At 45.3% G+C, this 27009-nt stretch overlaps 1 protein-coding gene across 1 annotated transcript; it reads left to right on the top strand.

The window, feature by feature from the left end:
• The first annotated feature begins 476 nt into the window (after window positions 1-476).
• On the top strand, window positions 477-27009 carry GPR151 (G protein-coupled receptor 151). Its single transcript, XM_066589282.1, has 4 exons — window positions 477-671; window positions 998-1133; window positions 3024-3250; window positions 25726-27009. The coding sequence occupies exons 1-4, from the start codon at window positions 477-479 to the stop codon at window positions 27007-27009; spliced, it is 1842 nt and encodes a 613-aa protein (XP_066445379.1).

Here is a 27009-nt window from a genome sequence, read left to right as displayed (position 1 = left end):
CTACTGTTCGGTGAAGTCTAGCCAGAAGTGGTCTTCATGGAAGAGTTTTGGCCAAAATCCTATGCCTTCAATGTAGAAATAAGGCCAAACAATTCAACTATACACAAAAACATAGGAACTGGGGTGCAGAAAAATGGCAGTAGCTGCTCTGGACTGAAATCAAACTGAAATATTTGGTTTTATCAGAAGGCAGTTTGTTCACTGAAGGGTTGGAGAGCGGTACAATAGTGAGTGTCAGCAGGCAGCAGTGAAGCATGGTGGGAGTTCCTGGCAAGTTTGGGGCTGCATTTCAGCAAATGGAGTTTTATGGTGTCCTTAATACAGGCAGGGTCTTACGTATCATGCAATACTAACAGAGAGGTGTTTCATTGGTTCCAAATTTACTCTGCAGCAGGATGGCGATCCCAATCACAAGCCAATGTCAGTAACAACTATTTTCAGTGTAAAGAAGAACAAGGAGTCCTGGAAGAAATGATATGGCCCCACAGAGCCCTGATCTCAAAATCCTCCAGTCTGTCTTGGATCACATGAATAGACAGAAAGATCTGAGCAAGCCGACATCTACAGAAGATCTGTGGTTCGTTCTCAAAGATGTCTGGAACAACCTCTCTGCCGAGTTCCTTCAAAAACTGCGCGCAAGTGTAGCTGGAAGAATTGATGCTGTTTTGAAAGTAAAGGGTGGTCCCACCAAATATTGATGTGATTTAGATTTCTCTTTTGTTTATTCACTTAGCATTTTGTTAATTGACAAAAATAAACTAGTCTATTAACACTTTTTTAGAAAACATGCTTACTTTGTAGCATTCTTCCACATCTGTCTAAAGCTTTTGCACAGTACTGTATATACGGTATACATATAGTATTTATACATTTATTGTAAAAAAAAATCAAGCCCCTAGAGAGACACAAGAGGTGTGCTGTCTTCCAGGTGCACAAATCAAAGATATGTCTGATAGACTATCATGAATACAACACCCATTCCTACTAATACATGTAGGGACAAATGACACTGCAAAAAAAGGACCTTGTAACCATCTGCCGAGACTTTGAAGACCTTGGAAAGAAGGTGAAGGAACTAGGAGCACAGGTGGTCTTCTCATCCATCCTCCCAGCGGATGGCCATGGAACAAATAGTTAGAACAGGATTCTAGAGGTGAACAACTGGCTTCATTGATGTTGCCGTCAGCAAAGATTTGGATTTCTAGACCACGGAGTGAGTTACCTATATGATGGACTGCCTGCTAGAGATGAGTTGCACCTTACAAAAACAGGTAAGCATATGTTTGGTGGGCGCCTTGCTTTACTCATTAGGAGAGCTTCAAACTAGAACAATATGAGAAGTATGTCATACCATCCTTATTGAAAAAATAACCAAACATGGAATCGACAAGGCAACTGTTAGGTGAATTCACAACTGGCTGAGTGATCATACTTAAAGAGGGGTCAAAAATGGCTGCACATCTAAATGGAAGACTGTCTCTAATGGGGTACCCCGAGGCTCAGTCTTGGGACCAGTGTTGTTCAACATTTTTATAAATGATCTATAGGAGGGAATTGAGGGGAAACTGATCAAGTTTGCCAATGACACAAAACTAGGAGGGATAGCTAGCACTAGAGAAGATAGAGACAGGATTCAAAAAGATCTGGGCAAGCTTGAACAGTAGGCGGTGACTAACAGAATGGTATTTAACAAGGAGAAATGCAAAGTACTATATCTGGGCAAGGAAAATGAAAAAAAAACCATACAGAATAGGAAGAATTGGGCTAAGCAGCAGCACAAGTAAAAGACTTGGGTATACTAATAGATCACAGACTGAACACGAGTAAAGAGTGTGATGCAACAGCAAAAATGGCAAACACAATTCTGGGATGTATTAAAAGAAGCATAGAGTCTAAATCATGTGAGGTAATTGTCCCCTCTACTCTTCCTTGGTCAGACCTCATCTGGAATACTATGTCCAGTTCTGGACACCCCATTTTAAAAAAAGACAAATTGACGAACTGCAACAAATTCAGAGAAGAGTTACTAGGATGGTGAGCGGTCTGCAAACCATGTCCTATGAGAAATGGTTATAAGATCTGGGAATTTTTAGATTGCTTAAAAAGAAGGCTGAGGAGAGACTTAATAGCGGTATACAAATATCTGAAGGGTTGTCACACTGCAGAGGAATCAGCCCTATTCTCATTTGCACAAGTAAAGACTAGAAGCAATGGGATGAAACTGAAAGGGAGGAGACACATTTGATATTGGAATAAGGTTTTGACGTTGTGATCAATGAGTGGAACAGGTTACCACGGGTGGTCGTGAGTTTTCCTTCAATGGAAGACTTCAAACAGAGGCTGGATAGACATCTGTCAGGAATTATTTAATGAATCCTGCACTGAGCAGGGGATTGGACCCGATGACCCTAGAGGTCCCTTCCAACTCTACTATTCTATTCTATGAGTTGCCAGAATGGAATGGAACTTTACATGTATGATATAAGGATAATTGCTGGTGGAAAACCGAACACTTGAAGGAAGGCTCCAGTACGCTGTTGGGCCACCTCTAGCTTGGATACAAGATGTGATACGGGCGAGCATAGAGGCATGCAGGTTCCATATTGTATCCTGCGGCATATTGGTTCACATTTGCTGTAACTGAACCTGTAGACCATGCAAACTCATAGGCTGTTGAAGTCGGCGGTCTAGATGGTCCCATATATGTTCTATTAGAGATAAATATTGTGACCGGGCAGGTTACAGAAGTGTGGAAATGTTATGGAGATATTACTGTGATGGCCTTGTGTACATCCGAGCATTATCCTGCTGGAAAATGACTCTTGGAAGCCGCCATGAGAGGAACACATGTGGCTGCAGGATGTCCTAAACATATTGCTGAGCTGTCACTGTGCATCGTAAAAATACTAGGGGTGTCCGACTATCTTATGTCACGGCATCCCAAGACCACCACACCAGCAATGGATTTACTGTGCCGCTCTTCAGCAAAGGCAGGATTAAGGTACTCCCTCCTTGTTTTCCAGACACAAACATAGCCGCTCTCAATGTCCAAACTAAACTTGGACTCATTGGTGAAGACAACCCAGTTCCACACCATAACAGTCCAGTTTCATCGTTCACAACACCACTGCAAACGAAGGTGACGGAGGGCAGGTGTCAAAGGCCAGACATGCAACGGGTGCTAGGACTAAATGTCCTTCAGCCAAGTGCCTGCAAATGGTTCCGAGAGACACAGGGACCTGTAATGATGGTACCATCCATCTCTGGATAATGGATAATCAAACAGTTGGAGCTGCAAGCGTTTCTCAGATGATCATCTGGTCCTCTCTACTGGTCTGTTAAGGGAGTCCCAAGCCCGGTTGCCATGTGTGCGTGCCCTCACATATCCCCTGGTCCCAACACCTCCTAACAGTCTGGTCAGAATGGCCTATGTGGCGGGTAATTCATCCATATGACTATCCTGCTTCTTGCATTCCAAGTAGTCTCTGAAATCCTTTTTAAAGGGTGTGGGGAAAACCACTTTTAGGGGCTCAGGTGGCAAAACTGTTCTTTTAATCACGGCTTAAATATAATAATTTACATATCTGCCTGAGATGTAACTGCATACTAAGTTTTGAAGCAAATCAACCTCTAGGTGCTCTATTTTCTTTTTCTTTTTTGTGGGGGGTAGGGGTGGGGGGGTTTAACAAAGAAGGTATATAGCAATGTAGTGCATAGGTCAATATAGTAATACACTGCCAGGGTCAATAGTGCCACTTATTACTATCCAGAGTGCATTACAGTATCCATACCAGTATACCACAGACTGCATCAGAAAACATAGGTGACAATACACAGTGCACAATGACTACAGACCAAAAGCGCTTCCCTGGAAATGCAAACCTGAAATACTACGGGACAGAGTGCAGCATGGGATTGTCTCATAGACTTGTTGGCTCTCCTGACATATCTGTTATACCAGTAGTAAATGCTTACTGTATATTCCCCATGAAATAACAATTCTGGTGCACCTTTTCTGTCAACTCAGTTGTTATGTTATTCCTCCTGGTAATAATTGACAACTAGGTATTACTATATCCCTTACCAATAGGGTGTATCCCTACACAGGCGGACACTGTCAGTATATGCAGGGATAAGCGCCATTAACAAGGGGAATGGCAATTTCTACATAAGATTTTCAGGAGGCATAACAGAGTAACAGCTCAACGTACTGTAGTGTTAAAGGGGTTGTCCAGCGCCGAACGGGTTTTTTTTTTTTTTCAATAGGCCCTCCGTTCGGCGCGAGACAAACCCAATGCATGTGTTAAAAAAAAAAACGTTTAGTACTTACCCGAATCCCCGCGCTGCGGCGACTTCTTCCTTACCTTACTAAGATGGCCGCCGGGATCTTCACCCACGATGCACCGCGGGTCTTCTCCCATGGTGCACCGTGGGCTCTGTGCGGTCCATTGCCGATTCCAGCCTCCTGATTGGCTGGAATCGGCACACGGGGCGGAGCTACGAGGACCAGCTCTCCGGCACGAGCGGCCCCATTCACCAGGGAGAAGACCGGACTGCGCAAGCGCATCTAATCGGGCGATTAGACGCTGAAATTAGACGGCACCATCGAGACGGGGACGCCAGCAACGGAACAGGTAAGTGAATAACTTCTGTATGGCTCATAATTAATGTACGATGTATATTACAAAGTGCATTAATATGGCCATACAGAAGTGTATACCCCCACTTGCTTCCGCGGGACAACCCCTTTAAGAAAGATCTTCCAGAACTGTTATTTTATGAGGATTACAAGCATTTACTAGAACAGACACGTCAGGGGAGCTGATGGGGCCTTTTTTAAAGGTCAGAGGAATTCAATACAATTTAAGGAACGTTTCTGTCTGCCTGACATATTACACATAATTGCATTATATACTCCACTGGTATCCAAAGATGAGGCCCGGGATCCGCTATCTGCATTCTCACTGTTTGTATTTAATTTGCTGTACAATTTGTGTCCCACCATCTATCTTGGTCTGGTGTGCGCTGCCGGTCTCGTGATACAAATGTGGCACTTATTTATAAACAGGTCTTCAAATTGCAATATAAGAAAACACAATTCTTACTAGCATTGTTATCATAAGACTAAACTAATCAGAAAAACGCAGAAATCATCTGAATGTGAAACGTGAGGATATTGCTCCCCCTAGAGGCCATCCAGCACACTTCCAATGCTTTCAAGACCAATTTCTTAGAAATATGACCTACCTGGATAGATTTACTGTTAAATCTGCCTAACATCACAAAAAAAAGCTGCCTGATACAAGGACAGGTGGAAACGGCGAGTCCAAGCAGCATGCAGAAAAGGCAAAATGCTACGTGGGGAAGTTGCACAGGTGCAAAACACTAATCAACAAGCACTCACAAACCTACCGTATATTAGCCAGATTGCTGTGAAGTATTATAATAGCACAAATCATGTAACATCAAAATTTAAAGGGATTGTCTGAGTTGTTTTTTTTCCCCAAAAAAACAAGTTCTCCATGCAACAACATAACAAACAGGCATGTACTTACCTCTGCCGTCTCCCTCCATGCCCGGTGCTTGTTTACAGGCTGCAGTCAGCCTATATACAGGATGTCACCGGCTGCTGTAAGTAATGACAGAGCTCAGTGATCAAGCAGCCTCTGATTGGCGGAGGACCGAGTGATTGCAGCGCTGGATCACCAGGGCTGAGGATGGGTTAGTACTGCTGGATTTGTTATTTTAAAGCCTATGCATCTGTCCTTAGAACACATATAGCAACCAGACAACCCCTTTAAGGTACTTCTTATGCAAATTTACAGCTTCTGATAAAGCATGTGTTGGGTTTTAAGGTTTCTGTCTATTTATAATGGCACCCAGATCCCTTTTTCTATTGTGAAATATACTTTACAAAGACGAATATTACCACCATGCAATGGCCATATAGTGATAGATACGAGCCCTACACAGGCGCTTTGCAGACCATGATTACAATACAGAGACCTCCAGTGATCACAAGTGTTGGCTTCTCTGATTGGAGTTGTTCACTTTCTTCTTCCTATCCATTCTGCCCAGACTGTCATGATGACATCTTCCAACCACAACCTGTCTCTGCAGAATTTGATCCAGACATCTTTGACTGCTCACTTTTCCTGCACCCTCCCTACATTATTCATGTCTCTACACAATCTCCTCATTCATAGTTTCACAGATAATAGCACCCTTGATGCCCTATACAGTAATAATATCCTCCTTTTTGTGCCCCATTTAGGTCCTACACTGTAAATACTGCTATAAATGCCCCCAAGCGGTAAATGTACCACGTTTTTATGCCCCAAATCAAAAATAATATTCCCTTATTTTCCCACTCAGTACTAAAACCATCTTATGACCAAACTCAGTATGAATGCCCCCATTCAGTAACTAAAGGGGTCACCTTAATTCCCACTCAGCAATAATATCCTCTTTTATCTTTCTACCCAGTAATAATGACACCACTTCATAATGATGCCCCCTCTAATATCCCTCCTTATGCCACTCAGTAATAATGCCCCCTTTATGCTCCAACTCAGTAATCCTTTTATCCCCCACCCAGCAAAAATGCCCCCTTCTAAAGGCACATATCCCCCATTTAGTGATAATATTCCCTTTATGACCTAACTTAGTAATAGTGCCCGCTTTAGGTCTCCACTTAGTAATAAGACTTAATTTATGCCCCTGCTCAGTATGCACATATTCTGCTAGAAGCCTGGAGCATGATGGGAAATGAACAAGAGTGCAGATAAAGGTAAGCTACAGGTGGAAGTAAGGAGAATAAAGCAGTCTAATTGTTGCAAGAACTGCGATGCCAGATCGCAGACACTGTTAGACTACGATGATACGGGGTGTAAATGCTGTGGATCCACAGATGAAGCTGGTAGCATTGGAGGTTATGAATAAGTAGGTATCTATTGGTGTTCAGGCTGTAAGAGTCTCTGTAGCATTCGAATAATTGAAATTGCTGCTCCTATTGCAGGAATAGATCTCCAGTAAACTCATGCATGTCTAATGGTAAGAGTGACAGTGGGATCCATAGCCCGAGCAAGCTATAAGGAACCAGGAGGTGGGCCCACTTATACTTGATTGACTTGTAGAATCTAAGCAATTATTCACTCTTTACTAGAGATGAGCGAGCATACTCGCTAAGGGCAATTGCTCGAGCGAGCATTGCCCTTAGCGAGTACCTGCCCGCTTGAGAGAAAAGGTTCGGGTGCTGGAGCGGGGGAGCCGTGAGTTGCGGCAGTCAGCAGGGGGGAGCGGGGGGGAGAGAGGGAGAGCGAGATGTCCCCTCTGTTCCTCCCCGCTCTCCCCCGCAGCTCCCTGCCCGTCGCCCTCACCCAAACCTTTTCTCTCACGCGGGCAGGTACTCGCTAAGGGCAATGCTCGCTCATCACTACTCTTTACCCTTAAGCTCTTACAGAGTTGTGCAATTTTCCATGGAGAATATTTAGATTGCAGTTCCCTAAATGACCTCCTGTACTGGCCCAGCACACCATCCTAGTCCCCTCTATAAATGTCATACATGTTTTGTCCTATATAGATGCACTGTGCAAAGCTTGTCCTGTCACATCCAGTGTGTGCGTTGCACAGCTGCGGTGCTTGAGAGGTTAACACTCATAAAATCACTGCCTGCATGTAAATGTATCAGTTTGTCTTGTCATGTGGTGTGTGAGAAGGTATAAATAGGAGTGTTTGAGAGCAGGAAGAAGAATTCTGTCTTCAATCTAATACAGAGCCACATGGAAACACCTTTAGCTTCAACGTAGGTGAAGACGGAGGAAGAGCAGTGATATTCCATAGCATTTGGAGTGTGGATGTGAATGGAATGAGTCCCACCATCAGAGAGAGAGAGAGCACCTTACAATAGTTCTGTATAGAGGAACCCATTGCACAGTTACCAGTTCACACTACAGGCTTTTTCTGTCTGGCATCCAAAGTCAGGATCACCGACAACAGGTACACTACTGTGTCACACCCACGTGCCTGCCATGTGGGGTGTTAGTGTGTAAGCCTTCCTTTAAATAATTGTCTTCCAGAGTGTCTGTGGAGTGACCCCTATCCCCCTTCCTCCTCTGGAGTGCTCCCAGTCCAGGAGCGGTACCGTACAGATAACATTGACTGTAGGACCAATTTCATCCTGTGTATTCTCCTTGACCTCTGAGCTCTAGCCTGCTGTTACTTAAAGAGAACTGTACCTGTGTTGCTTTGAATACCTGTTTTGTAAAGTTTATTCATTTCAGTAAAAGAAATACAGTTCCTAGGGACCCGAGGTACTATACACAAGTCTCCGTGTTCTTTTCTCTGCCATGCAGCATACCAGTGTGTGGGAAAGGTGGCGTCACAAGTGATAAGTACTACTACCCCCATCATCCCACTTATTGGCATTCCCTATCCTAGGGGTGTTGAAGGTGGCCTGCAATCCTGCTCTGGCCTTGGCTATGTGTCATCCCTCTGGGACCAGAGCCTGGTAAGTGCCATCATGACAAACCAACACTTATCCCTCCCAGCTCTGTACAGTGGTCAAGTGTCCGGAGTCATCCCTCTGGGGAGTTGCACTCCAATAACCACAAAGGGACAGGAAACTAGAAGCATAAAAAAAATAAGCAGGCAAAATTATAGTGCGAGAAGCAGGAGATCTGGGCAGGTAGAATTCGGTCGGAGTTGGGCAAGGCAAGAAGACAACTAAAAAGTCAAGACAGGCGTGGGTCATTAATAAGTAGAATCATAGAATAGAATGGTAGAGTTGGAAGGGACCTCTAGGGTCACCAGGTCCAACCCCCTGCTCAATGCAGGATTCACTAAATCATCCTAGACAGATATTTGTCCAGCCATTGTTTGAACACTTTCATTGAAGGAGAACTCCCCATCTCCAATGGTAACCTGTTCCACTCATTGATCAACCTCACTGTCAGAAAGTTTTTTCTAATATCTAATTTGTGTCTACTCTAGAGATGAGCGAGCATGCATGTTCAAGTCGAGAGTACTCATTACTTGAGCGAGTACCATGCGTTGTTCGAGAAAATTTCACCCTCTCCTCCCCACATGTTTAGCTGCTTTTTTAGCCAATGAACATGCAGGGAAGGCTTTGGCACCTCCTGCTATTACGTGCAAACCCTGTACACGTCTTTAGCAGTGATTGGCTGGCCAGATTAGGTGACCTAGGATCAGAAAAACTTAGGTCACCTGATGCTCACTGCACACAGAGGCTGGATTAACTGAGGGGCAGAGCTGCTGTGAATGAGGGAGAGTGTTAGTGTAGGTTAGAAGGAGTGTTTAAGCAGGGAACCATCTTCAAAGAACCCAAGTCCTTTTTAGGACTACAACTCCACTTTTGTGCATCATCAGTTTGGCTGCCCGGGACCAGTAGTGCGCACAAAGCATTCACAAGCATCCCGGCTGTATACTGCATACTGTTACCGGTTCTATACAGTATATTCCTACTGGTGTACACAGACTATATAGGAACTAACAAAACTCCTCTCATTTTTCATTTTTTTATTTGTCCCCAGTCACCACTATTTTTCCCGCTGTGCCGTCCCCGCCGTACACCAGCACGTGTCACGGAATATCAACCATGCCCTCACCAATGCGGTTACTGGGAAGATCCACTTAACCACTGACATGCAGACAAGTGCTGGCGGGCAGGGACACTACATCTCCCTGACGGCACATTGGGTTAATCTGGTGGAGGTTGGGACCGAGTCTGGCCCTGGGTCCGCTCACGTGCTACCCTCACCGAGAATTGCGGGTCCTACCTCAGTCATGGTTTCTCCTCCACCCCCCCTCCCCTTCTTCCTCATCTTCCACCTCTCAATTACCATTTGTGAGCACGCCACCTTCAGTCGGCAGCTCGAGGCGCTGCAGCACTGCCGTGGGGAAGCATCAACAGGCCGTGCTGAAACTCCTAATCTTAGATGACAAGAGGCACACTGCCCAAGAGCTGTTACAGGGTTTGACGGAGCAGACAGATCTGTGGCTTTCGCTGCTGAACCTTCAACCAGGCATGGTCATGCGTGACAATGGGCGTAACCTGGTGGCGGCTCTGCAGCTTGGCAGACTAACACATGTGCCATGCCTGGCCCACGTGTTCAATCTGGTGGTTCAGTGCTTTCTTAAAAACTACCCCACTTTGTCTGAGCTGCTCAGCAAGGTGCGTTGCGTGTGCACACATTTCAGAAAATCCACCACAGATGCTGCCACACTCAGGACACTGCAACCGTGCTTCTAGCTGCCAGTTCACTAACTGTTGTGTGACATGCCCACGCGCTGGAATTCAACTTTGCACATGTTGGCCAGGGTGTTTGAGCAGTGTAGAGCCATTGTTGAATACCAGCTGCAACGTACCCGTCGGAGTGGTAGTCAGCCACCACACTTCTTCACAGAGGAGTGGGCATGGATGTCTGACATCTGTCAGGTGTTTTGAAACTTTGAGGAGTCAACACAAATGGTGAGCAGTGATGCTGCCATTATCAGCGTAACCATCCAGCTGCTTTGCCTGCTGAGAAGGTCGCTGCTAAGCAATAAGGTCAACGCTTTGCAGATAGAACAGGAGATGGGGGGATGAAAATACGCTGTTTCTCAGCGTGTATTTGAGGAGGAGGAGGGGGGATGAAAATACGCTGTTTCTCAGCGCGTATTTGAGGAGGAGGAGGGGGAAGAGACTGCTGCCCACACTGCAGGGGTACCCATGCTACTTCCTTCACATCTGTTCAGTGTGTATGGGCTGAAGAGGAGGAGACTGAGAGTCATCCTCCTAGTGCGAACAGCGATATATTGCGTAGTAGGACTCTGGCACACATGGCTGACTTCATGTTAAGCTGCCTTTCCCGTGACCCTCAAGTTAGACGCATTCTGGCCAACACGGATTACTGGGTGTTCACCCTTCTCGACCCACGGTATAGTGCTGCTGGGGGGATTATCACGGATAAGCGTACCCGCCTGTCAACTAACAGTGCCGACAGGCTTACACTTATTAAGATGAACAAAGCCTGGATTTCCCCAGACTTCTCTTCTCCACTGGTGAACAGCCAATTCTTCAGAGGGTCAAAAGGCTCTGTCAAAACAATTTTTTCTGAGGGCTGCCTCCAGGTTCTCGCCCCCAATTTTGAAGAGGTTCACCACTAGAGTTCAGCAAGCGTGCTGGTTCCAGCTTCATACGCCCACAGAGTCCACAAATGTATCCCAGTGCAGTGTCCAGCTATCTGACACCGAGACAGAATGAATTGTCCTGGTTTGGCCACTCTAATTTCTGCATAGTACATGCCATGTTTTAACATGCACCTATATATTTCTATTGAGATATATTTCCATTGGGTAGTGCTGACCTATTTTATCTTTTTTTTTGCATAGTACAGGCTGTCTTTCCCTGGGGCACTAGTTGAAAAGCCCCTCGGGGAGAGGCAGGGGCTGGGACAAGCGGTAGCTTGCCTGTCGGTGGACTCTGGGTAAACAAATCTTTCAGGGGTACACCTATACTCTTGGTACACACATTTTTCAGAGGTTCGCCTATACTCTTGGTAAACAAATCTTTCAGGGCTTCACCTGCACTCTGGGTAAAAAAATCTTTTGTTTTAGAATGGGTTGTTGAATTGTGGAGATGTGTAGAAGTACTGGCATCTGAGTCCCCTTTATGCCCACGTTTGTGGCTCATGAAATTTTGTGACGGAGGTGGCACGGGATTGGAATTATGATCGTACGTTAATTTATCAGCAATTCTCATCAGCATTGTGGGCTATCGCCCACAGTTTCAAAGAGGGTCGCTGCCAGACCCTGCCAACCCTTTGCAGTGTGTGTCTCCTGTTCCTCCTCATCCAATACGCATTTATAAGTAGACATAAGGGTGGTGTGGCTATCAAGCGACTGTGTGGCATGAGGACAGCTGAATGCTGCGCTGGGAAAAATTTCAGTACTCTGTGGACTACTAAGTAGGCGAAGGGGTGCGCCTTACCGTCTGGTTCGGTACGCTGTGGACGCAGGCTAGTGCCTACGTCCTGGAGGGGATTGAACAGCAATGCCAGCATGTAACCCAGGAGAAGAGGCAGTGGTGTCACCCACAGGCGTTGATTGGCCTTTGTTGCACCTAGTATGGTGCTTAGCTAAGATCTGCCAGTGTGCATGCCTTGCTGATTATAGTCTGGCCCAAGTAAATTGTTAGGGGGGGGGGTGACCACCAGGCTCTTGTCCGCAATTTGGCTTAATAGCGTGACCTGGGAGTCTCAGATGCATCCATGTGTACTGCCCCTGCTGTTCCCTATCTATTTCTGTGGTGTTTCCATCACTTTCTGATGTTTTCAGGTGTTTCACAAACCGTCCCCTATGCGGAGCATCGGTCCCATACAAAAATGCTTGAGTCTCCCATTGACTTCAATGGGGTTCGTTACTCGAAATGAGCTCTCGAGCATTACGAAAAGTTCGGCTTGAGTAATGAGCACCCGAGCTCTGTGCAGATGAGAATAGGGCTGATCCCTCTGCACTGTGACAGCCCTTCAGATATTTGTAGAAGCTATTAAGTCTCTTCTGTCTCCTTGTTGTAAAGGTGTGCTTCCAATTTGTGTAGACAGGACACCAATTGGCAGCACACCTTTACAACAAACATACAGCTCAGTCATCGACATTTTGTTCTGGACTATATAAAGATATTGCGGGTGTATTTCAGGGCTTCTGTGTAACATCACAATAAGCCAGGAAAAGACATTCCAAGAGCAGCAGATGGCAGCAGAGAGCAACACCAGGAAATACTGAACAAACCATGTCTGGTGATGATAAACTGCAGAGGAAGAATATGTAACAGCCATGGCAAATGATAGTGAGTTGCAGGTTGGAGATGGGGGTTCTTTTGAGTATTTCAGAAACTGGTGACCTCCTGGTATTTTTGAATTCAGTAAATGACAAATTTGTTGGAAGCTGAAGTTGAAATAACTGCATTACAATGGTATGAAGAAGAATTGGCACCCCTGAATACACGTAGGGGCTTATTTGCTTATACTATCTAAATGTTAGACAGTCCTTAAATGCAGCAGATTTATCATACTGATCGGTCTTGAACATTTAATCACTAGTATGCTACACTGCACTTTATATTACACTAAATAAGCTGCAAACCATAAATATACAGTCAGGAGGAGGAGCTGTGGTCTCCTCTATTATCACTGTGTGACAGGAGCTGCGTGATCATCAGTAACTGTGATAGGAGTGTCTGTATTCCCTCCCTTGGCAGTTTCTGAAGTAGGTTCCATGTAAGAGCATCACACAGACTGTGAGATTGACTAGTTTCAGACAGGATAACCTCAAGTAAATCTGAGCTGGTCGGAACTGAGATCACATGACCATTTCAAGAGAAGGAGGCCAGCAGTTTCCAACAGAAAGGAATAACTAACTAAGGTAACACTATGTCATTTATATATACTGGGGAAAAGCTACATAATGAATGAATAAAAAGTCTTTAATAAAGATGATTTGCAAAGTTGCTTCTGCGTTATATTAGAAACATTGGAAATATAATAAAAACCTTGGCAGTGAAGGTGACATAGCTTCTAAGTGTTCTCATAAATGCTCATGGCCTCTAGAATACAGTAAAATACAGCATTTTCCTTTGTAAAGCTCCAGTTTGTTCTCCAGAAGAGCCGGTCTTATAAAAAATAAAGGCAGGAAGATGCAACCATTATAGAGACTATGGAAAGGTATCTATGGTCATCCGCCTGTATAGAAAGATCTACAGACTCTTTACACATTCTGTCCCACATCGATCAATTCTATACTAGAATGTTCACTTTAAGACTATTGCAACACCAGACAAATATGACTTTTTTCAATTTGAGGCGTTGAATTGCATTTTCTAACGAGCAGGTAGCTAGTAACATGTATAGGCTCACTGGATTTTTGTTTAACTGGATATCCAGAAATGTTAGATCTAAGTTTTTTGATAATTTAATCATCTGGATTGCATTACTTACCTCTAATGTGGAGTACTTCATTTTAAAGTTGGAGAGGAACTCCCACATGGGATTCAGAGTGCCAAGCAGGAGTTTCATTTTGAAAAAATATACAAAATTATCTGCATGTTTCCAGCTATCTGTGTTGATTTCTAATGTGTCAATCTTATCACTGATGTGGCACTGGAAAAATGCACGGGGAACAAAACGAAAGGCCTCGTTGGTCTGTTGGAGATGGAGAATGGCTGGGATAAAATTCCATCAAAGTCTTTGATACAGTTCCAAATAAAGAGCTCATGGATGAGTTACTGAAAAGCGGACTTAATCCTTTGATGGTCCATTGGATTTGCAACCAAGTGGTGTTGCGGTTGTTAATGCAGTGAGACCGGTTAACTGATAACTGCAAGAATCCGTTTTGAGCCTAAATCTTTCTTATGTGACATAGAAGAAGGTTGGGTAGCTAAGGTTTTCTGACTCCTCATGATAAAAGTGCTTTCTAGGGTTGATGTTCCTGGAAAAGTCTGTAACATGGAAATGATGTAGCTTTACTGCATGTATGGTCAAACAATGGAAACTGCAGTTCAATGTTTCAAAATGTAAAATAATGCACTTGGGGAGAAGAAATCCATGGGCTATTTTATCAGCAGTTCTGTATCAGCAAGGACTTCACAAGAGAAGGATTAAGGGATACGAATTTGTGGCAGCTTCAAAATAAGGCACTAGTCTGACCAGGCAGCAGAGAAAACAAGGAGGATGCTTGGCTGCATAGTTAGAGGTATTACTAGTAGAAAGAGGGAGATTGTGATCCTGCTGTATAGAGCTCACAATACTAAGTTCGGTTCTGGAGACCTCACCAATAAAAAGACATAAGGTGGGTCCAAAGATGGACTACTAAAATGATTGACTGCTTTAAGCATAAATCTTATCAGAATTAAAGAACTTAAAGGGGTATTCCGGTTGTAAAGTGAATTTTCAGAAAATTCCATATATGAAAGCTGTTTGCGCCATGTCTATGTACAGCGGGTTATGGATATAAATCTCCCAGCCTTTACCACCACCTTGTACTGTCCTCCATTTCAGTTGTTTCCCACATTGCTATTTTCCAAATGGCCGCCACATCCCTGCTGATATGCACCTTAAAAAATGGATTATACCTACCTGATAATCAGGTTTCCAGCAGTCTCCACGACAGCACTAATTGAGATTGCCTCCTCCTGATAGGACAGGAACACACTGAGAGGTTAAAAGCTCCCCCCCTTCCCCACTTTCCTCAGTGGATTCTAATGAATCGCCGGGGTAGGAGCTCAACTTAAATTTCTTCCCTTAACCGGGGTTTTTTGTTGATTATAAAATTATATTATATTTATTTTTTATATTATATTCTATAGTTTCTTTCTATCCATTTAGGGGGGAAGGTACGGGTGCTGTCGTGGAGACTCCTGGAAACCTGATTATCAGGTAAGTATAATCCATTTTTTCCCCCAGTCGTCTCCACGACAGCACCAATTGAGACGTACCAACTAAAGTTTCCCTAGGGTGGGATTGCTGCCGAGAGGACTTTGTGGCCGAAGGCCATGTCCTCGTCCTGCTGCACTTTTACCCTATAATGTTTAATGAACGTGTGGGTTTTTTTCCAGACTGTGGCCTTGCATATCTGCTGGACCGAAGCTGAGCTATGTTCGGCCCATGAGGATGCTACTGCCCTTGTAGAATGGGCTTTAAGAGCTAAGGGGATTTCCTTACCGAGGGCCTTATAGGACTCTATGATGGCCAGGCGGATCCACCTGGCTATGGAGTTTTTTGCTGCTTTGTTCCCTTTATTTGGGCCACTGTTGTCGTCCCGTCTCCAGTGGCTTGTCGCATCTATGTAGCCTAGGACTGCTCTCCTGACGTCCAGGCAGCTTAGGATTTTTTCTTCCTCGTTTTTAGGTTTGCTAAAAAATGAGGGAATTATTACATCCTGGGACCTATGAAAATGTGATACCACCTTGGCATGAAGGCAGGGTCCGCTTTAAATACTAATTTGGAGCCTGAGATTTTTAGAAATGGGTGGCGAATGGACAAAGCCTGAAGCTCGCTAACCCTCCTCGCAGACGTGATGGCTACTAGAAAAATGGTCTTGATCGTAAACATTTTTATCGGTAGTGCTTCGATCGGCTCGAATGGTTCCGCTGACATGGCCCTTAGAACCCAATTAAGGTTCCAGTCGGGAACAAGTTTTATGGGTCTAGGTCGTAATCTAGCTGCTGCTGTCAGGAACCTGTTGACCCATCTATTGTCCGCGAACTTTGTGTCGCATATAGCGCTAAGGGCTGCGACCTGGACCTTCAGGGTACTTGGAGAGAGGCCCATCTGTAGGCGCTCCTGCAAGAATTCTAAGATCAAAGGGATGCTCGGGATCGAATCCCCGGAATACCTTCCCTGTCTCCATGAGGAGAACCTTCTCCAAACCTTCTGGTAGATAAGGTGGGTCGTCTTTTTTCTGCTGGACATTAACGTTTCTACCACTCTTTGTGAGAATCCCTTCCCCCTTAGTGAAGATTCCTCAAGAGCCATGCTGTTAAGTGGAGTCTGTCTAAGCCCGGGTGGTTCAGTGGCCCCTGTGATAGCAGATCTGTCCAGGTTGGAAAGGTGACTGGGTCCTGGACACTCAATGTTGTCAGAAGACCGAACCAACTTCTCTTGGGCCAGAAGGGGGTCACCAGGATTAGAGTGCATACCTGGGTTCTGAAATGTTGTAAGACCCTGGGGATCAGCGGTATCGGAGGAAACACGTACGCTAGCCCCTTTCCCCAGTCCTGGCCTAGGGCGTCTATTGCTGTAGGACGATCTCCTGGCCGGAGGGAGAAGAAATTGCCTACTTTGGCGTTCTCCCTGGTTGCAAATAGGTCCAATTGTGGGGACCCCCACCGGTTGGTCAGGATTCTGAATGCCTCCAGGGAGAGAGACCATTCTCCTGGGTCTATCTTCCTCCTGCTGAGGAAGTCCGCTTTTTGGTTTAGCGTCCCTTTTAAGTGTGTTGCCATGATCGAAAGGATCTGGCCCTCTGCCCAGTGGAAGATTTTCTGTGAAATGTTTTGCAGGGCAGGAGACCTTGTGCCCCCCTGGTGCCGAATATGGGCGACCGTGGTGGTATTGTCCGACAGTATCTTTATATGCTGGTTCCGTAGCGAGTTTCCTAACTGCTGTAGGACCCGCCATACGGCCTGTAGCTCTCTGTAATTGGAGGATTGTTCTTTTATCCTTTGGGACCACGGGCCCTGAAAGAACTGGTTCCCCACATGCGCTCCCCATTCCCAGGCGCTTGCGTCCGTTGTGATGTGCGTGACTGGGTTTTGTAGCCAATGAACCCCTTCCTGCAGGTTCGCTGGGGATGTCCACCAACGCAGGGATGTTTTCACTGTGTTTGGGATATACATTTTTGTCCCTAGCGAGGACTGCTTTTTGTCCCATGTGGATAGGATGGAGGCCTGTAGAGCTCTAGTGTGAGCCTGGCCCCATGCTACTCCGGGAATGCATGACGTTAGGCTTCCCAGGAGAGACATGGCTTCCCGAATTGTGCATGATCGTTTCTGTAGGAAGGATCTGACCAGCCTTTGGATTTTTTGTATTTTTTCCTCGGGCAGGCAGGAGCATTGTAATTCTGAGTTGAGCGTTATGCCCAAAAACGTCTTCTTCCTGTCGGGGTCTAAGCTGGATTTTTCCCAGTTTATGATCCATCCTAGAGACTGGAGGAGTTCTAGCACTATCTCTAGGTGCTTCGTTAGTAGTTTCCTGGACTCTGCTATTATTAAAATATCGTCCAGGTAGGGTATTATTAGGATCGACTTTTTCCTCAGGTAGGCAGCTACCTCTGCCATAATTTTGGTAAAAATTCTGGGTGCTGAGGAGATCCCGAAAGGCAGGCATCTGAATTGATGGTGCTCTATTCCTTTGCCCATATCCACTGCGAACCTTAGGTATCTTTGGGACCCCTCGTGGATCGGTACGTGGAAATAAGCGTCCTTCAGATCGATGGATGCCATGTAGGCCCCTTTGGGAATCAACTTTATCGTTGAAGAGATGGACTCCATTTTGAATTTTCTGTACTTGACACAGGTATTCAAAGGCTTCAGATTCACTATCATCCGCTGTTTCCCGCAGGGTTTTCTTACTAGGAAGAGCCTGGAATAATGGCCCTGAGTTTCCTCGTTTTGCGGTACGGGGGATATTGCGTTTAGATGTTGCAGGTCCCAAACGCTCTGCCTTAGTAAGTGTAACTCTTGCCCTGAGCCTCCTGTGATAATGAATTTCCTTCTCGGGAGGGACACCAGTTCTATCCGGTATCCCTGCTGTAGGATCTTTGGGATCCATGGGCCTTCGCAAATTGCGGCCCATTGGTCCACAAAGTTCCCCAGCCTTGCCCCTACGGAGCTGGCATCAGGGTCTCTGCTTGGGCTCCCCCTGGTGGGGATTAAAGAGGATATTTCTCCCTCTGCCCCCCCTTGGGGTAACTCCAGCGGCCTGTCTTGCCCTTGCCTCAGTAGGCCTCGGGCTGTTGCCCTGGGGTTCGGAAGAAGGTCTTCCCTCTCTGCGGCTTTTCTTCCGGGAATCCCTTCTTTTTGTCGGCCGCCTTCTCCAGGATTTTGTCTAGGTCTGGTCCGAACAAAAACTGACCGTAGAACGGGAGGGCGCATAGTTTATTTTTTGAGGCTAGGTCGCCTGACCATGATTTCAGCCATAGTACTCTTCTGGCTGAGTTAGATCGGGCTGTAGCTTTTGCCGAGAGTTTAACCGTTTCGGCCGCTGCATCCGCTAGGAAATTTGTTGCCATACGCAGGATAGGTAGGGAATTTAGGATCTGTTCCCTTGGCGTTTTATTGGTTAGGTGTAGCTCCAGCTGTTCGAGCCATACCCCCAGAGTGCACGCCACGCAAGTGGCTGCGATCCCTGGTCTAAGTATGTTTGCCGCTGCCTCCCATGATTTTTTTAGAAGGCCTTCGGCTTTGTGATCCATGGGATCTTTTAATTGTGCGGCGTCCTCGAAGGGCAGGCTCGTCCTCCTAGCTACTTTGGCCACTGGGACGTCTACCTTGGGTATCTCTTCCCAGCTTGCGCAAACTTCCTCCTCGAATGGGTACCTTCTTTTTACCCCTCTAGCGGAGAAGGAACCTGCGTCTGGTTTCTTCCACTCCTTTTGGATAATTTTAATGATGTTTTTGTGGACAGGGAAGGTATGTTTACGCCTCTCCCCTAGTCCCCCGAATATCTCATCTTGCAGGGTGCGTGGTTCTCTGGGCTCTTCCATTTTTAATGTAGCCCTGACTGACTTAATCAATTCTATTAAGTCGTCCTGATGGAAAAGGTATCTTTTGTAGTCCTCATCGTCTGAGGACTCCTCGGCCGCCTGTTCCTCTTGCTCCAATCCGATAGAACTCTCGGAGTCGGAAGGCTCTTGGGAACATACTCCTTTTTCTGGCGTTTCTCTGGCGGTGCCAGCTATGACGTTAAGGCTGATCGAACCTCCTCCTTCACCAGCTTTCTAACGTCATCAATGAATCCCCCCGATTCCTCTTTGACTAGCCTAGCTACGCATGCCTTGCATAGAGGCCTCTGGTACGTAGCTGGCAGTCTCGTCCCGCACTCCACACATTTTTGGGGTTTTGTTCTGGGGGGGGGGGGGGAATGTCTTTTTTATCCCCCTCACAAAAAAGGGAAAGTATTTTTTGCGGGTAAATATGCAGTTTTTCCATATACAATACATTGGATTTTGCATTTTGTATTTTTTGCCGCACTGGCTACTTACGGCTGCTGAGGCTGAGGTTTCAGCTATCTCTGGGGCTGGAGCACTCATTACTGTACTGGTGCTGCAGACACCCTGTGACCTGTAGTGCTGGTCCACCTTCTGGCTTCTCTCAGGTTCCTTATTTTGAATTTTCACGCTCCTGCACTAAGCCCCGCCCCCTCCGTGCGGCTCCTGATGCGAGCGTGATGACGTCACCACGCTGGACACGTGACGCGACGCCCCGCCCCCCGCCGTCAAAGGGCTTCCTGGAGCGCCGCGCTGTGACTATACAAGGAGGAGGAGGGGGACTGAGGCTCCCGCTTTGTACCCCCCATGGGCCGCCGCGGGAGGAACCTGGCCCGGGGGTTACCACCCCATGTGGCGTCCCGGGAGTCGTCTGGCTGGGAAAGGAGGACAGGCTGACCCACTGCCCTCCGATCCGCCCGTATGCTTTGGCTGGCTTCTCCACCAGCCCCTCTCAGAGATCCTGCCTCCTGGCAGGACAGGAAGACACTGAGGAAAGTGGGGAAGGGGGGGATCTTTTAACCTCTCAGTGTGTTCCTGTCCTATCAGGAGGAGGCAATCTCAATTGGTGCTGTCATGGAGACGACGGGGGGAAAACTATATTTCCCACAATTCCCCGCTCTGTAGTTTCTTCCTGTGTGTCCCTGCTAAGCACTGCCCTGTTATTCCTCAGCAATCCAGTCCTGAGAGCTGAATAGAAAAAAAAGCCTCCCTGCCCGTCCTCCTGAGCAAGCCCAGCCTGTAGCGCTGGAATGCCTACAGGTCGTATCCAGGGGCAACCTGTGAAAAACACTTCTGAAATCCCCAGAGAAGATGATGGTTTATAGGTGATGGTCCATACAGCTACAGACACAAAATCCAAAGCAGAACCACACTGCAAACTTTAATATCTTTTGATTATTATTAATTTAATAGCAACTTCGTGTAACCAGAATACTGCTTTAATCTGTGTAGCCTGGAGGAAAGAAGGGAGACATGATGGGACCCTTGTTATATGTTAAAAGTTTAAATAAGGTTCAAGGGGGCACAATATGAAATTAGTTGGTGGAAGATCAGAAGAAATGTCATAGATCAGTAAGGCAGGGAATGGACTAACATAAAACATGAACAGCACTCACCTGTTACCTGTCTGGCCAGTCCAGTGTAGCCAGCCGGGTCCCTGCGGCTCCAGTGCCAAGAGCTCCTACAGTGGTCACATGATGGCCTTAGTTGAGTGCTGAAACCAGTGATTGGCTACTGTGGTTGCATGATTGATGAATGGCACATGACCGCTGCAAGAACTTGCAGGACTGGAACAGCAGAGACCCAAAAAGTGAATTGCCAGGACATTTAATAGGAGAGTGCTGCTTAGTTTTTAATTTGACCTCATTCCCTGCCCCCCTTGACTTTTTGAAACGTCCCAGGAAACCCTTTAAACGTGTTGGGGATATAATTCTAACCTTAGATAAAAATAAAAAGGTAATAATAATAGTGGAGACTGAATGGATGATGTGTCACTACTGTGCCATCAATCTTCTTTCTAAGATTAAAAAGCCATTATCCAGGAAGTGTAAATAGTTACTCCTAGGCCCGTATATCGGAGTGTCAGCTTGGGAATGTCCTAGTTACTCCTAGGCCCGTATATCGGAGTGTCAGCTTGGGAATGTCCTAGTTACTCCTAGGCCCGTATATCGGAGTGTCAGCTTGGGAATGTCCTAGTTACTCCTAGGCCCGTATATCGGAGTGTCAGCTTGGGAATGTCCTAGTTACTCCTAGGCCCGTATATCGGAGTGTCAGCTTGGGAATGTCCTAGTTACTCCTAGGCCCGTATATCGGAGTGTCAGCTTGGGAATGTCCTAGTTACTCCTAGGCCCGTATATCGGAGTGTCAGCTTGGGAATGTCCTAGTTACTCCTAGGCCCATATATTGGAGTGTCAGCTTGGAAATGTCCTAGTTACTCCTACGCCTGTATATCGGAGTGTCAGCTTGGGAATGTCCTAGTTAATATAGCTAAATGCTAGTATAAATAACTGCATCAGTGAAATCTTGTCAATGCTAGATGTATGAGGTTGGTAAGACTGTTTCACTTGTCCATAGCTACAGAACTGGCTGGGAAAGTCTCCTCACCATGATAGATAACCTCGTGATGTTCTTACTTTGAAGCAGTTAACAAGTTTGAATAAACCATTTATGAAGAAGTAAATAGGCTGTCCCTTTGCTCCAGGCTTCATATGGTCCCAAAATCCACGTATAAAATGCCCCATGGGAAGCAGAGGTTAATGTCACCACAAAGGACCAGCAGCCGTTCCATTAATTAAGCCAGCTTTGAAAAGCAGAAATGGAGGAATCAAATAGGCCTCAGGTCTCTTTCACATGGCTGTTGGTGTTTTTATGTGCACCTGCCAGCGCCGTAAAAATGTGTGGATGGGCACACAAATCTAACTTTTGTACGCCCGTTCAGACGACACGGGCTCCGGCGCATATATGCCTAGGCTGCAATGCCGTTGCCTCCCCTTCCCTCCCCGGCTCACCTCCTCTCTCCTTCCCTCCGGCTATTTGCAGTGGGAGTGGGGGGGGGGGGGGGACAGAGGCAGAGATAAGCACAGACTCCATACCATAGCAAACATGGGGAGGGGAGAAGAGGGAGGGAGTTTAGCAGTCACGCTGCTAAACTACCTCCCACCTCCCTTGTCTGGCTGCTGTCATAGGCTCCCATAGGAACCCATGCAGCGGCTGACGTATTCCGGCCGGAAAGATAGTTTCAGGACTATCTTTTTGGCCCGGCGTGAAAGTGCCCGCTGCTATATTGGCCAGCCGGGCACTTTTACCTCGCGGAAATATGGCCAGGTGATCTGATCCATGTGAAAACAGCGGTCGATATACGCTCATGTGACAGAGCCCTACTGTTGGGGAAATAAGCAGATGCAAAAATGTTAAAAAGTGGGTAAAGTGATCCATATGGAGCGATGGAACTCAAGCTTTCTTTGCTTCCTATCCACTGCATGCAGAGGCAAAATTAGGTTGCTGGATGAAAAAGTAGGTCAGCCTCATTTGTGTTACCACTTCTGTAAAAAAATGAAGGTCCAGCGCAAACCGCGTCAGAATTTGGATGCTAGGAAGGCATCCAAATCTCAAGGGTCACACATTAGAAATTAGCCGTCATTTCTGTACACTATTCACTGCAGAAGAAGTGCTAATAACATGGCATAGGTGCAACCAGGTATATACAAAAACAATGTGACATCAGCGCCCTCATAATGTACAAGACTCTGAGCCCAACCCTGTAGCACATTTATTCTTCTGTGGAACAGTGAAACTTGCAGAAACTAGTGTGGAAAGTTTTAGCATCTAGGCTTGTTGCTCTAGCAGGCCTATTCACACCATCAATCTCTATCTCAATAGTAGCAAGCCAGCTGAGAAGAAAATTGGACATTTCAAAGTCCTCATGTGTTGCCGTCTGGAAACTAGTGAGCATATGTCTGCCTTTAATGGGAGAAGCATAACAAAATCACCGAGAGGAGACAGGAATTGATGAGTCTGTCAGTATAAATAAGAAAGGTGGATTTTAAGCTGTGAGGACTTGAATCCCATCAATCAGATCTTGTGAGGCTTCTGTCACTTCTAGCTGAGTCTCACTACCTTTAGATACATATGCAAGAGTTGCAGTCTGTAAGCCCATCAATAGATCATCTCCAAGAGAAGAGTATGATGGCACCCTGTTGCACAGTGTGGTTGATGGGGTTGAGGAGGTTGTTGAGGGATATCCTAACTCCAGCATTGCATGTTTACTCTTCCATGGCAAGGCCACATCCTCAGCACTTTATATGTTAAAAGAACTCATTAATAGGTTTGTTTCAAAAGAGGACCTATCAGCTCTCCTTATAAGACTGAAGGCCCTTTTTTACACAATGATTATCTCTCAAAATTCGCTCAAAAGCCATCTTTTGAGGGATAATCATTGTGTGTAAATATGCGCCCATCGTGCACTTACCGTGAACTTTTCGTCCATCGCTGACTTCAGGTTCGCATTAAATCCTCGTTGCTCAGGACGATGAAATAAGACGGACCGCACACTGTGTTCTCCGCTGGCAACGCTGATAACATTCTTTAACAGCTGCTGTCCTGCTGGAGATCAATAGTGATGTATTTTAGAGAACAGACCGCCCGCTGTTCTCTAAATACATGCAAATGAAGTACTAAAGGGCTGATTTAGCCCATTAGTACCTATACAAAATGATTGCTCAAAACTATCAGTTTCTGATAAATTTTGAGCGATCAATTGTGTGTGTAAATGCACCTTTAGTAAATACTGTATTTGTATTTCCATTGACAAAATGCCTTAAAAATCTCCCCCAGAAATGGTATCATCATCTATGCAGCTGTAGTTGTTAAAACTGAGGTCTATGGGTGAAAAATGGCCAACTATACATTAAATCTAGGCTGCTGATGCCCAACGGTGCATACAAATAACAGAAGTCTGAAGATCTAACAAATAAGGTGTAAAGGTGCACAATAAGCTATGGCAGGGTAACAGAACACAGTAACAAACACACGCTTCAGCACTCATACACACTTCAAAATTGCATAACTGTTTATACTAACATAACAATGCAAGGTTCTTAGCGACTATCCACCACATGAAGGCGAACCATAATGGATAGGTACCTCGCTCTACAGACACCTCTCTATGGGCTAAAAAGTCTCCACCTGAATGGGAAAGCTATATACCTGGGACAGATGGGAAAATGGAGTGCATGACAAAGGTCTGCACATCCAACAAATCAATGACATGTGAAAGTACACAACAAACTATGGCTGTCCTGTATGGTTAACGGCATCTTCTGGTACCTGAAAAGACCTGTGATTAGTGTTTTCCCTACCATATAATTCAACATAACTTTATTAATACTCAACATGACATCAGCCCTAACTCAAGAATGGTTGTAGATATTGAAACACTGACTGCACCTATCAATTCCTGATGAAATGCTACCCATATATCATGTATCCCATGACCCCCTTTTCACTGAAAATCTTGAGCCGAATACAAGATGGCCAACAAGCACCACCATAGTGCCAAAATGTTTTCTCTTGCCCATCCAAGTGTTCTACAAAGTTTCCTACTTGTCTAACTTTTCATTCAGAAGTTGTACTGGGTATCTTTGACTTTTGAATCACCCTGTACATTGACTAATGTCACACCATATGTGGATCAAATGAGGTTTCTCGTGCATTGCAACTTTTTGCATATCTGCTTTTCTGCTTCGGTGTTATGGATAATATTTTGCTAATGCTATTTAAGAAGAATTTTAGCTCCATAATGCAGTAACATTTGCATTTATAAACTGTATATATGTGCAAAAACATGAGAACGCTAATTGCCATGTTATTCAATGTACCATTAAAAAAAAAAAATCTATTCACTGCTATGTTCCTTTAGAGAGAGGCCATTAATTACCTCATTTCAATAATCTGCCATACAAAAGCTGATTCTAGAGATCAAATTTAGCACTACAGAGTTAATTTGTATGTGTTTAGTAAAAATGTAATATTCTGCCACATCAAACAAAAGTAAAAGCGTGAAAATGCTTTGTCTTCTCCTATCAAGAAGGAAAGGGGTCAAAGGCCTTCCTATTTACTAAATCCCATGAAAGCAGATTAAAGAACCTTTTCCACGGTTAGAAGTGGTAGCTCTCCAGTGTTAAAGCAGACCTGAGTAAACACTTTGCATAATGTCTAATACAGCTATGAATAATTTATATGGAAATCCTAAAGAAATGCGTAGACTAATACGGTGGTAATTACATTTGCTAATATGAAGCATCCAATAGGCTTTGACTGGTAGTTGTCAATCACAGCTGCAGCCTGTATATAAGAGGACGTTGCGCACAGCAGGCTCTTAAATGCCTGGTTCCTGCTTATTCTCAGCATCAATTACAGGGGTGGATATCTTGAATTTGCTTCAGTCTGCACAGATCTCTACAGGAGATGGAGACCAACTTCAGCACTGTGGACAGCAACTTTCCAAAGCAGACACTGTATGCATTTGGATTTCAGCCTTTGGATCTTGGAGAATGGACTTTTATCACTCCCACCTTACTGGCGTTGATCTGTATACTAGGACTTGCTGGTAACCTATGTGTGATCTCCATCCTTTTTCATAATTCCAGAAAAGCCAAACCTTCCATGATCCATTCTCTCATCCTGAATCTAAGCATCTCAGATCTCCTGTTGATGTTCTCGGTACCATTCCGGGTAGCGGTCTACTCAAGGTCTACTTTAACAGTAAGTTGGTTTGTGTGTAGAACTGCAGACTGGTTCACACATGCCTGCATGTCAGTCAAGAGCTTCACCATTGCTATAGTTGCCAAAGCCTGTTTTATATATACCAGCGATCCTGCCAAGCAAGTGACCATTTCACAAGTGACCATCTGTGCTGTTATGATGTCTACTTGGGTGGTAGCTTCAATTCTGCCACTACCCGAGTGCTTCTTTACAGATGCAAAGCAAAATTACAGCTCCGTTATTTGCCTCATAAGCATATCATCCCAGGCACGGGAGATAATGGCCATTTTTGTTAAGCTTTATCCACTTTTTGTATACTTAATTCCTTTCACTATTGCATTCTTCTACTTTCGGAGAGCATATGGCCAGTGCCAACGTAGAGGAACTAAGACTCAGAATTTAAGAAATCAAATGAGGTCCAGGAGGCTCACCATGATGTTATTGAGCGTTACTGTCACCTTTTGCATTATGTGGCTTCCAGAGTGGATATCATGGCTCTGGTTTTGGCATCAGCCTCTAGGTGGTCCATCTCCTCCTCAAGCATTTATGACATTAGCCCAAGTCTTAATGCTTTCTCTGTCTTGTATAAATCCATTTATCTTTCTTGTCATGTCAGAGGAATTTAAAGAAGGCTTCAAAGATGTCTGGAAACATTTGACTTCCAAAAAATCATTGGATGTAAAGGATCAAGATGAGGACGATGTTAAAGATAAAGGAGCTCTTACTCCAGAGGTTCCACTGGACTCATCTCCTTCCCCAGATCATCTTCCCGAGCATCCTACAACTAATGGCTTTATGGAACAGTCATGTTCTCAACAAGAATTTGGAAGCCAAGACAGCAAAGAAAACCCTGTTTTACCAGATGTGGAGCAGTTCTGGAATGAGAGGGAAGCCAATCCAGCTGATCAGAGCAACGATCCCACTCCATGGGAGAATGAGGGAAAAGATACAGTAGGTTCTGAGATGTCCAGCACAAAGATGTAA

This window comes from Eleutherodactylus coqui, chromosome 2 (genome assembly GCF_035609145.1).
Source record: "Eleutherodactylus coqui strain aEleCoq1 chromosome 2, aEleCoq1.hap1, whole genome shotgun sequence".
Classification (NCBI taxonomy): Eukaryota; Metazoa; Chordata; class Amphibia; order Anura; family Eleutherodactylidae; genus Eleutherodactylus; species Eleutherodactylus coqui.
The sequence above is the reverse complement of the archived record's forward strand: the minus strand, read 5'-3'. Positions and strand labels throughout refer to the sequence as shown.

Coding starts and splice junctions, on each gene's coding strand:
- GPR151 (XM_066589282.1), top strand. CDS start 477: ATGGCCCCACAGAGCCCTGATCTCAAAATCCTCCAGTCTGTCTTGGAT. Junction 1,134..3,023: donor GGATGGCCATGGAACAAATA/GTTAGAACAGGA, acceptor CTTGTTTTCCAG/ACACAAACATAGCCGCTCTC. Junction 3,251..25,725: donor CACAGGGACCTGTAATGATG/GTACCATCCATC, acceptor AGATCTCTACAG/GAGATGGAGACCAACTTCAG.